Genomic DNA, 10,567 nt, shown 5'->3' on the forward strand with positions numbered 1-10,567 from the left:
GGCCTGGCACTCTCTGCTGGAGCCACCTTTGGGGAAACCTGAGGCAGGCGTGTGACTCAGAGGTGAGCTCTGGCCACAGCCCGTGCCCTCAGGTGCCTGCCACTGACCGGTGGCTTTGCAGCTCCAGTGGGTGCTTCCTGTCTTCCCCTGTATTCTCCTCGTCAATAAAGGACATTCCGCTGCAGAAGGGGTGTGTGCTGTGTTCTTGACCTGTTGCCTTTCTCTGGTGGTCCTAGGGGTGTCTGACCCCAAAGTCCAACTTCTAAAGCCGATCTTTCTGCCCAGTCCCAAGCAGGCTGTCCTGTCAGGGAGAGCTAGCTCCTGGCCTTCCCCAACTCAGTCCAGGTACTCAGCCTCCTTCTCCTCTGCCCAACCTGCTGTTCCGCCACAGGGTCCCATCTCCCTGCCTGGGGTCTTGGAAGGACCTGGACCCCCGGCACTCAGCTGCATGCTTCTGGCTGTTTCTGTGGCTGCCTGGATGTCTTAGAGCTGGTTGACAATGAGGAAGACTTCTCAGTACACATCTGCAGCCGACCTAGAGTATTTATGTAGCGCTTTCTATTTTAACCACATCCCTTAGCTCCGAATGAGGTGTTCCAGATCATCCAAGCATGCATCTGAATTAAACTGCGCCCTGATCCTGAAATAACCGGGGGCCATGCCACAGCTGCCTCCATTGGAGGGCAGCATGCCGCCCCTGACCATGTTGGTGGTGGGACAGTCGAGTCCCATGCTCTCTTACTGGGGGATGTTCGATGTGCTTCTTCCTCCCCTGGTTGTGCTGGCCAGTTGACACTGAACAGAGACGTTCTTTGAGCGCCCACTAGTGGAGGGTGAGGACAGGAAGCCTGGGGCCTGGTGGCCACCATGGATAATCCACAAAGAGGGAAATCACAAATAGATAATGAGAGGGCTTATACATAAATTCTAGGCTGGGACTCAATTGTTGTAGGAATTGGCTTATGTTTCACATAGTGCAGCACCTGCCCTGCGGGCAGTGTTTCCCGTTCGCTTTAGAAAAGTCTATGTTTCTTTCCTATTTGTCTTCCAGCCTCAGAGAGCATGGTCTCCGGCCCCGCCATCATGGAGGACGACGACCAGGAGGTCGATTCAGCAGATGAATCCGTGTCCAACGATATGATGACTGCCACCGACGAGCCCTCCAAGATGTCGTCTGCCACCGGGCGCCGAATCCGGCGCTTTAAGCAGGAGTGGCTGAAGAAGTTCTGGTTCCTGCGGTACTCCCCGACCCTCAACGAGATGTGGTGCCACGTCTGCCGCCAGTACACGGTGCAGTCCTCACGCACCTCGGCCTTCATCATCGGCTCCAAGCAGTTCAAGATCCACACCATCAAACTGCACAGCCAGAGCAACCTGCACAAGAAGTGCCTGCAGCTGTACAAGCTGCGCATGCACCCCGAGAAGACGGAGGAGATGTGCCGCAACATGACCCTGCTCTTCAACACCGCCTACCACCTGGCCCTGGAGGGCAGGCCCTACCTGGACTTCCGGCCCCTGGCTGAGCTCCTGAGGAAATGCGAGCTCAAGGTGGTGGACCAGTACATGAACGAGGGAGACTGCCAGATCCTCATCCACCACATCGCCCGGGCGCTGCGGGAAGACCTGGTGGAGCGCATCCGCCAGTCGCCTTGCCTCAGCATCATCCTGGATGGGCAGAGCGATGACCTGCTGGCCGACACGGTGGCTGTCTATGTCCAGTACACCAGCAGTGACGGGCCTCCGGCCACAGAGTTCCTGTCCTTGCAGGAACTGGGGTTCTCTAGCACAGAGAGTTATCTCCAGGCGCTTGATCGAGCCTTTTCCGCCTTGGGCATCCGGTTGCAGGATGAGAGGCCCACCGTTGGCTTGGGCATCGACGGGGCCAACATCACAGCCAGCCTGCGTGCCAGCATGTTCATGACGATCCGCAAGACGCTGCCCTGGCTGCTGTGCCTGCCCTTCATGGTGCACCGGCCCCACCTGGAGATCCTGGATGCCATCAGCGGGAAGGAGCTCCCCTGCCTGGAGGAGCTGGAGAACAACCTGAAGCAGCTGCTGAGTTTCTACCGGTACTCGCCTCGGCTCATGTGCGAGCTGCGGTCCACGGCCTCCACCCTCTGCGAGGAGACGGAGTTCCTGGGGGACATTCGGGCTGTGAGGTGGATCATCGGCGAGCAGAATGTCCTCAACGCCCTCATCAAGGACTACCTGGAGGTGGTGGCCCACCTCAAGGACGTCAGCAGCCAGACCCAGCGGGCGGACGCCTCGGCCATCGCGCTGGCCTTGCTGCAGTTCCTCATGGACTACCAGTCCATCAAGCTCATCTACTTCCTGCTGGACGTGATCGCCGTGCTCTCACGCCTGGCCTACGTCTTCCAGGGCCAGTACCTCCTGGTGTCCCAGGTGGACGACAAGATCGAGGAGGCCATCCAGGAGATCAGCCGGCTGGCCGATTGCCCCGGGGAATACCTGCAGGAGTTCGAGGAGAACTTCCGAGAGAGCTTCAACGGGATCGCGATGAAGAACCTCAGGGTGGCCGAAGCCAAGTTCCAGTCCATCCGGGAGAAGATCTGCCAGAAGACCCAAGTGATCCTGGCTCAGAGGTTCGATTCCCGCAGCCGGATCTTCGTCAAGGCCTGCCAGGTGTTCGACCTGGCGGCCTGGCCCAGGAGCAGCGAGGAGCTCATGAGCTACGGCAAGGAGGATATGGTTCAGATATTCGATCACCTGGAAGCCATCCCGACCTTCTCCCGGGATGTCTGTAGGGAAGGGCTGGACCCCCGGGGGAGTCTCTTACTGGAGTGGCGAGAGCTTAAGTCTGATTACTACACCAAAAACAGCTTCAAAGACCTGATCGGCCACGTTTGCAAATACAAACAGAGGTTTCCGCTCTTGAACAAGATCATCCAGGTCCTCAAGGTCCTCCCCACTTCCACCGCTTGCTGCGAGAAAGGCCGCAACGCCCTGCAGCGAGTTCGCAAGAACCACCGCTCCCGCCTGACCCTGCAGCAGCTCAGCGACCTGTTGACAATCGCGGTCAACGGCCCGCCCATCGCCAACTTCGACGCCAAGCGAGCCCTGGACAGCTGGTTTGAGGAGAAGTCCGGCAACAGCTACTCCCTGTCCGCCGAGGTCCTCAGCAGGATGTCGGCCCTAGAGCAGAAGCCAGTGCTGCCGGCCGTGGACCACGGCTCGGAGTTCTACCCGGACATCTAGGGAGCCTGCGTCCCGGAGGTCGCTAAGCTGTCAAATATTTTTTAAATCTATACTCATAAGCTTTGATATATTATATAAATATATATTATATTATATATATATATATATTAAAAATCCACACTGAAAATTTTTTAAAAACCGAGATGACGCATCTACCAGAAGCTACTGGGAGCTTTCAGAAAGGAGTAATGTCAGACACTGACCCTTGTCTCCAAAATTTGGCAGCTGCAACATCCGTGGCAACCCATTTTCACTCACAGAAGCATGTGCTGCGGCCACACGTGTTCCCACCCAGCGGTCCACCGGCCACATAAGCTAAAGCGACGGGTCTCTGCCACCACCTTTAGGTAGCTCGTTTGGTTCACGTTTGTGTCTGGGGGGCGGGGGGCTCAGGTTGGGGTTTATGTTCCTGCCTTTCCTTTTCTTGTTCAGTTTCTCGTGCGATGGGGTTTCTCAGCCTCTTCGCTGACAGGCTGGCCCAGCTGAACGCGACCTCTGATTCTGGAGAGAGCAGGCTGTGTGTCTGGGTTCTGACTCTCTCTCTCCCGCCCGACTTCAGCTTGAATGAATTTTGTTCATTTCCCGGCGAGCATTTCTTCACTGTCTTAGAAACGTATGTCGGTCAAACTGTGACTCCCCACCTCTGTCGCCAGTCCCGTCCCTGGGTTGTCGATTCCCTCCCTCCAGCCCCCCTGGATCCTGAAGATATTACCTGTAATACTGAAGGCAAATTTGCCTGGCAACCAAGCTTGAAACCCTGGGGAAGGGATGGGGGGGTGAACATTTTGCATTCCTGTTTTTACGTGGTGTGGGATACAATAATCTTATTCCATTCAGATCCAGGGCTGTTGGAGGAAGGAAGAGCCAAGAAATCCAGACCCCAAAGGGCAACGATTTATTGGCTAAAAACAAGTGAAATGAAAAAATATGTGTCAATTTACATAAATTATTCGTACTCTGTCTTTATAATCCTGTAATGTGTTGGGGGTATGTTCTTTCCTTTAATGATCGAGAAAGGCCTGCGGTAGTTCAGTAGCAGGAGATGTCAATGCAAGTTGTGCCCTGGATTATGCAAATGAGAGTCGCTAGAGATTCAGTCCTTTTTCTGCAACAGGCTGATGACCAGCCCTACAGCCGGGCAGGAAGGTGGTGGGGGACTGAGCGCTGCATCTATGCCTGTCAACGCTTCCGTTTTTGAACAGGGTAGAGATGTCCTAAGAGAAAGGAATGAGCAAGGGGTAAAATAGGACTCTCAAGGCATCCGCCTACACACACACACACACACACACACAACCACAATATAAGCTTTAGAAATAGCCACTTGCCTATTCCCTGGGGCAAGTAGTGGTTTAAGCTAGAGGAGTGAGATCAATCCTCTCTCTTTCATTTAACTACCGGTATACCTCGCAAGGGAGTTTTTTAAAAAAAATGTGCATGAGCTGTTAACTTCTGTTCATGTTTCCACACCTGACTGACGCACATCCGATATGCAGAGATCCGGCATCGTGGGTGCAGGTCACATCGGGGGAGGGAGGAGGACCCGCTTCGTCCGTGGTCAGAGAGCCACCCCTCTGGGTTGGCAGAGGGTGGGCGCAGGATGTTGCAATCTGGCCACAGGCAGGCCCCAGCGTCCCCACTCCGAGTGGGTCCGACCCTCTGAAACTGTGGTGGTTCCCTCCCTCCCTGGTTCACTTTGTCTCTGAGGCCTCCCTCGTGCCACCGTAGAGAACCATTGTGGACATGTCATCAACACTGAACACGTCACTCCCCCTTCCCGGTCCTGCCAGTCCCTCCACCCCCACAGGCCCCTCCCCCACCCCCATGGTCTTGGTGCTAAGATAACTTTAGAATCATTGCTGCTAGTTGATAGCTTTTCATTATATAAATATATTATATATATTATATATTATTTTTGAAACTGTTTTTGTTCGTTTCAACAGTGATGTAGCATGTTAAAAAAAGAAAACAAAAAACAAAACCTGGTTTTTCTCTGACCGGGCCCCACTGCCAGGCCTCATATGCTGCCTTCTTCAACGAATCAATGCACCCCTGCCTGGTGACATTCAGCCCCCAGCCCCTGCCCTGGCGCCTCCCCGCCCCCCTCTGCAGGAGAGAGAAGGAACTAGCAGGAAAGACCCAGAGCTCTTTCTGAAGCTTTGAAATTCCCCGCTTTAAGTTGAGGTCTCCGCCCCCTACCCCCACCATCAGGGTCAGTAACTGTGGTCAAGTGGGACACTGTTGCAAAGCACAAGGTTCCACCGTTCCCGCCCCAGCTTCCTCCCCACCACACACAGACTGAGACGGCTTGAAGGCAGAGGGGGCTGGTGAGGTGGCTGGCGAGGTGGGCCTCGGCGGGGGAGGGGCAGAAACGGCAGGTTGGGATACTTTCTTGTAGCCAACAGATGCCTTACACCTTCTCTTTCCCAACTGCTGCTCCTCCCCATCCGCTACGCTGGGACCCTCGGTGGAGAGCCGCTCCGCCAAGCCACCCATTTACACACCGGGGAGAGAAGGTGTGCTGGAGCACCTGGGCGGGGCTGCACACGTGTCCTCTCGAGAGACTGCGGTCAAACCCAGCTCAGTTTTATGCAAGAGGAAAACCCTTGGGTCAAGGCCAGTGTCGACCCTGTACCTCCTGAGAGAGCTGGGAGCACGAGCTGCCGCTAGCAGCACGTGGCTCCCTGAGGCCGTCTGCTGAGCCAGGGCTCAGAACAGAAAGGATGAGCTCCCTGGAGGGTCTTGGAGTCTGGCAGGTCGCCACTCCAGCTCTGGGTGCCAGGCCATGTCAGACACCCCGGAGGCTGCTTTGCCTTGGGAGGGGGAGTAACCAGGGAATAATTGGGTGACACACCACTCACACAGGGGCTTCTCTCAGCCTGGGTGCTCCCAGGAGGCTCAGCACTTTCGTTCTGTGAACGGCACACGTGGTTGCCCGAGATTCCTATAGCGGGCACTTCCCACTCTCCGCTTCCTCGGGAGGGCCCCTGAGCGGATGGGGCCCTCGGGGTCTGGTCTGGGGAGATGCGTGCTTGGCTAGCCCGGCTTCCCTTCTGTGCACATATGGAAGACTGGCTGGGCGGGCGGTCCTCATGTCCCAGGTGTGGTGGCTTCACCCGGGCTCAGGAGCAAGTTACAATGGCTTACAATACAGTGTCTGTGTCTCTGGGCTCAAGGCTTGTCCTAACTGGGCTGGCTGATCAGCGGTTTTCTTTGGCTTCTGGGCGGCGTGAGAAGCGAGGTCAGGTTTGGGGCCGGTAGCCCCTGTGATGAGAACGGTGCGGGTCTCCTCCGTGGAGGAAAAAGACCCATTGCCGTCTGTAGAATCTGTGCGACCTGAGGGCTCCCCAGTCCTGCCTACAACTCTTGCTGTGTCAGAATCCCCAGGTCTTGATGGTCTGGTTGAATGTTGAGTACAGGTATCTGACTGAAACGCCAGCTTTTTTTTTTTTTCCTTTTTAAATGACAGAGGGCACTATTTTGTAGTGCTGGGCGGACCCTTATTTCCTCATCCTCAGTGGAGAACGAAAACAGGTTCCAGCCCCAGGGGCCTGGATACCTGAGTTCAGTGCTGGGCCCTGAATCCAGGGTGGGGTGGTGGGGGGAGGTCTTTGCACCAGCCCCTCCTACGTGTTTCCATGTGGAGGCCTCCTGCCCAGCCTGGCTCCTCCCTTTGACTAGTTTCTGCTGACCCTTCAGTTTGGAGCAAGGGCCTTGTCATTGTTTAAGGTAAGGTCTAAATACTTCCCGTGTGCTCAGAAAGCCAGGGAGAAGCGTGTAGAGTGCTGGAAACAATCATGGAGACATGGAAGTGGACTGCATGCAGACAGGGCCCAGCCTGGGCGCAGGGCCGGAGGCATTTTACGCTGGCTGCTCACCTGGAACCTCATGGGGTCCAGGGGGTGGCCTGGGGGGTGCGGTGAAACAGAGATTCCCTTCCAGGTTCCTCACCCTTCCTTTTTCCTCCCACCCCCTCTGGGAGCAGCAATTCTGTGTCTGGAGCTTGTTGAAGCTTGCAGTGTGGGTTGATTTCCGAGCAGAATTCGTGTTTTTTCTTGGTCCTGACACCCAGTTTAGGTGGAAGGCTCCAGACTCACTGGATCTCACATCCCCTCCCTTCTTCAATGGGCAGGCCCTGCCAGGCCAGCCTGGGACAGCCCAAGTGGGGAGGGCAGGTGAGCACGGGACAGTTCCATTCCAGACGCCGGCCTCCTGGAGGCTGCACTGGGTCTTATAGGCTCTAGCCTAGTCTTGAGAGGGAAGATTGCGTCAAGAGACATCCGGGGCCCTTTTTCTGCTTGGAGGAAGGCTCTCTGTTCTGGGAGCTCTAGCTGAGTGAGTGGAGCTGTGATATTTTATGGAGCCTTTGAGGCGATCTTTGTGTGTTAGCCAGAGGGAGAAAAAGTGCCCTTTGGGGAGGAAAATGGTACGGCCCTCCTTTTCCATCTGGCTCTCCCCCGACCCCTATCCCTTCGAGTGGTATCGCCCTGGAAATACCTATGCAATCCAGTCTCCCTAGGAGAGTGCATAGAAGCAGGGGTATGTGCAGTGTATAATACAAATGCTACAGCATATATATTGTATATATGGACATATGCAGTACGTATACACAGAGTAAGAGATTGAATCACGTCTATATATCTATAAATAATATCCTATATATTTATACATTTCTATGTTTTAAATAGATATAAAAATAGAGTCTATAGAGAGCTGGGAGAGCAAGGGGAAAGCCTGTGTTGTGCGAAGAGGGAGGAGGCAGAGCCTTTGCAGGGGGAGACGAGGGAGCTAAGGAGGCAGGGTTCGCTGGGAACGGGGCCTCCTGCCCGGAGCGGTGGAGAGGAGAGGACCTGGGTCCCGGCCCTCTCCGTGCACTTTCTCTCCTTCACTACAGGCTTGGTCTGCGGTCGGAAGGAGATACTCACCCCTTGAGCTCCAGCTCAAACACCCCCTCCACCCCCCCTCCAAGCCTATGGCTGGTGGTCTCTGCTGCTTGGCAGTAGTTTGGGATCACTGACTACAGTGTAGGGACCACTGCACAATTCCCCCCAAATACTCTGCCCCCAGGAATCAGCAGCATTGACGGCCATAGAAAAGATGCAAATTGGACCAATAGTGGTCCAGGAAAGATGCTGCCTGCCCCCCTTGTGTGCTTCTACTGGCCCCTAGAGGCCAAACCTCCGAAGTACAGCGCCCTGGCCTCCCTCACCTCCTCCATCACTGTCTGCCAGGGCCCTGGAGAAGTGAAGCGGGCAGCGTGAGCATCGCCACCCTGCGCCGCCCACCATCCAGAGGCTTTCTGGCCAGGGCACGGGGCATCGGCTAACCAGGAAGGGCGGGAGAGAGATATCCGCACACTCATGACTTCAGTAGCAATTCAAGTTCAGATGCAGGGCTTTGGCCCGGCCCACTTTGCACAGCTGCTGCTGCTGCTGGCTGTACTCAGGACAATGCTCTTCCCTCTCCTGCACGGAGGCCCATGGACCCTCACCTCACCGCCACCCTAACAGACAGGTTTAGTTCACATACACTGTTCTGATTCTGTGTCTCGAGGCAGAGGCTGAGCCGGACGCCCCATGACGGAAGGCTGGCGCGGCCCTGATGGGATCAGAAGCTCATTCACTTCCAGGTTTCTCTCCGTAGTTGCGTTTCCCCGGAGGTGGGGGCGGAGGGGCTGTGGGGTTGCAGATGAAGGGAGGCGAGGGCAGCGGCTGTGTCCTCTGCTCTCCAGACCAGCCTCTGCCTTTCGGCTCTCCTGCCTCTAAGCCCCCTGTGACCCCCTGCCCCGCTCCTCCCTACCATCCTACCAACGGACCTCAGTTTCCAGCAGACCCACCCCTATACCTGCATTCGGGGTGGGTCTGTTCTGCCAGTGCCCACTGCCTCCCCTCCACGTCGGCCTGGGTCTCTGAGCCACAGCTAGCTGCCAGCCGGGTCTTGGAACGCCCTCCAGGGCCTGGCTCAGGAGAGGCTGGGCCCAGCCCGAGCCTTCCTCCCGCTGCGGTGGATCGGACCCACGGCCAGGGGACGGGCACCCCCGGGCAGCAATCCCACAATGCACTGTACCTCAGAGAGAGCTGCCACAGGGCATCGAGGGCACCGGGCCCTCCGTCCGAGGACAGCCGGTCACAGCACTGCTCACAGAAAGACAAGGCCAGGCTGCCGGCGGCACCCCTGGGGCCTTACTTTGTCTGTCTCTCGGGAAGAGCCAGCAGTCTGATTCAGCCTTCTTCAGCCCCTGTCTCTCTCCTTCCCCCCACCCCCACGCGGCCGAACCATTTCATTTCAGTCATAAAGGAAAACTGTAGTGGGGGTGGGGTGACATACCTAGGAGTCTATTATCACATACATATTAATATGTTAATACTTTCTTTCTTAAAAAAAAGAAAAAAAACCCTTGATGTTATTATTTTGCAGACTACGCTTTATAGTACCTGTGTGACGGGACCTAGAACACTGGATACAAATAGAGCTGTGTTGGTTTATCATAATCTGTACGCGGAAACTTTCCTTTTGTCATATTATCCTTGTAATGTAAGGAGATTGTTAATAAAAGCATTTAAATGGACTCACTACAGTCCAATCCCTGCCTGCTTGCCTCTGTCCCTGGCCCGTTTTCGGGGCGATTCAGAATGGGTCGCGTCTCAAGGACTCCGGAGTCCGCCTGAGAGCTGTCTGCTGCCCGGCCAGAAGGGACTGGGAGAGGCTCTGAGCTGCTTCCTGGCGCTCTCGCTCTTCTTTCATTCAAGTCCACTTCCAGCGGGTGACTTACATGCCTCATCTACTGGTCAGGCCAGAAGGAGGTGTAACTGAAACCATCAAACATAAACCTACCTGCCCTGCCCCCCCTCCACCCCCAGTGCATTTATCCACAAGAATCTCTTGCAGGAAACGAAGATCTATTGCAGAGAAAAGGTTGCTCTAACTCTCCCTCCGCTGCCTTCCGTGGTTGGGTCTCCACTTACTGGCCAGGTCCCTGGGGGAGGGGTCTTTCCCCAGTAGTTTGCTAACGGTGCTGGTATGGGCTGGGCGATAAGTGATATTTTATCCAGATGGTTTTAGAAAGAAGATGGGCCTAAGTTTAACGAAGACACAGATAAGTGTTTTTAGTTTTTCCTCCCAGGTGTGAGTCTCCACCCACCCCCGCCCCTTCTGGCTTCCTGTCACTGGCCTTCCCTGTCCCTTTCCTTAACCTCTGCCTTCCCAGCACCTGCCATCTCCCTCCTAGCACGTGTCCCATGCAGCCCCTGGAGGCCCCTACAATCAGTCAGTCAGAGGCTCCCTGCTGTGAGAGCCACCCCTTAGTCCCCATGGAACGCTCTGGCTCTCCCCTTTTCCCAGAGGAGGAGTCGGG

At 55.7% G+C, this 10,567-nt stretch overlaps 1 protein-coding gene across 4 annotated transcripts in view; it reads left to right on the top strand.

The window, feature by feature from the left end:
* Positions 1-5,379, top strand: part of PRDM11 (PR/SET domain 11) — an 80,509-nt gene extending 75,130 nt beyond the window's left edge. For 3 of the 4 annotated variants that reach the window (XM_028516476.2, XM_036029279.1, XM_036029278.1), the window contains exon 8: positions 1,052-5,379. In XM_028516476.2, the coding sequence (XP_028372277.1) occupies positions 1,052-3,216 (2,165 nt within the window). In that variant the 3' untranslated portion in view covers positions 3,217-5,379. The remainder of the gene's footprint in view (positions 1-1,051) is intronic. The other variant, XM_036029280.1, reaches the window with a different exon arrangement.
* Positions 5,380-10,567: the final 5,188 nt, after the last annotated feature.

Source organism: Phyllostomus discolor, chromosome 6 (genome assembly GCF_004126475.2).
Source record: "Phyllostomus discolor isolate MPI-MPIP mPhyDis1 chromosome 6, mPhyDis1.pri.v3, whole genome shotgun sequence".
Lineage (NCBI taxonomy): Eukaryota > Metazoa > Chordata > Mammalia > Chiroptera > Phyllostomidae > Phyllostomus > Phyllostomus discolor.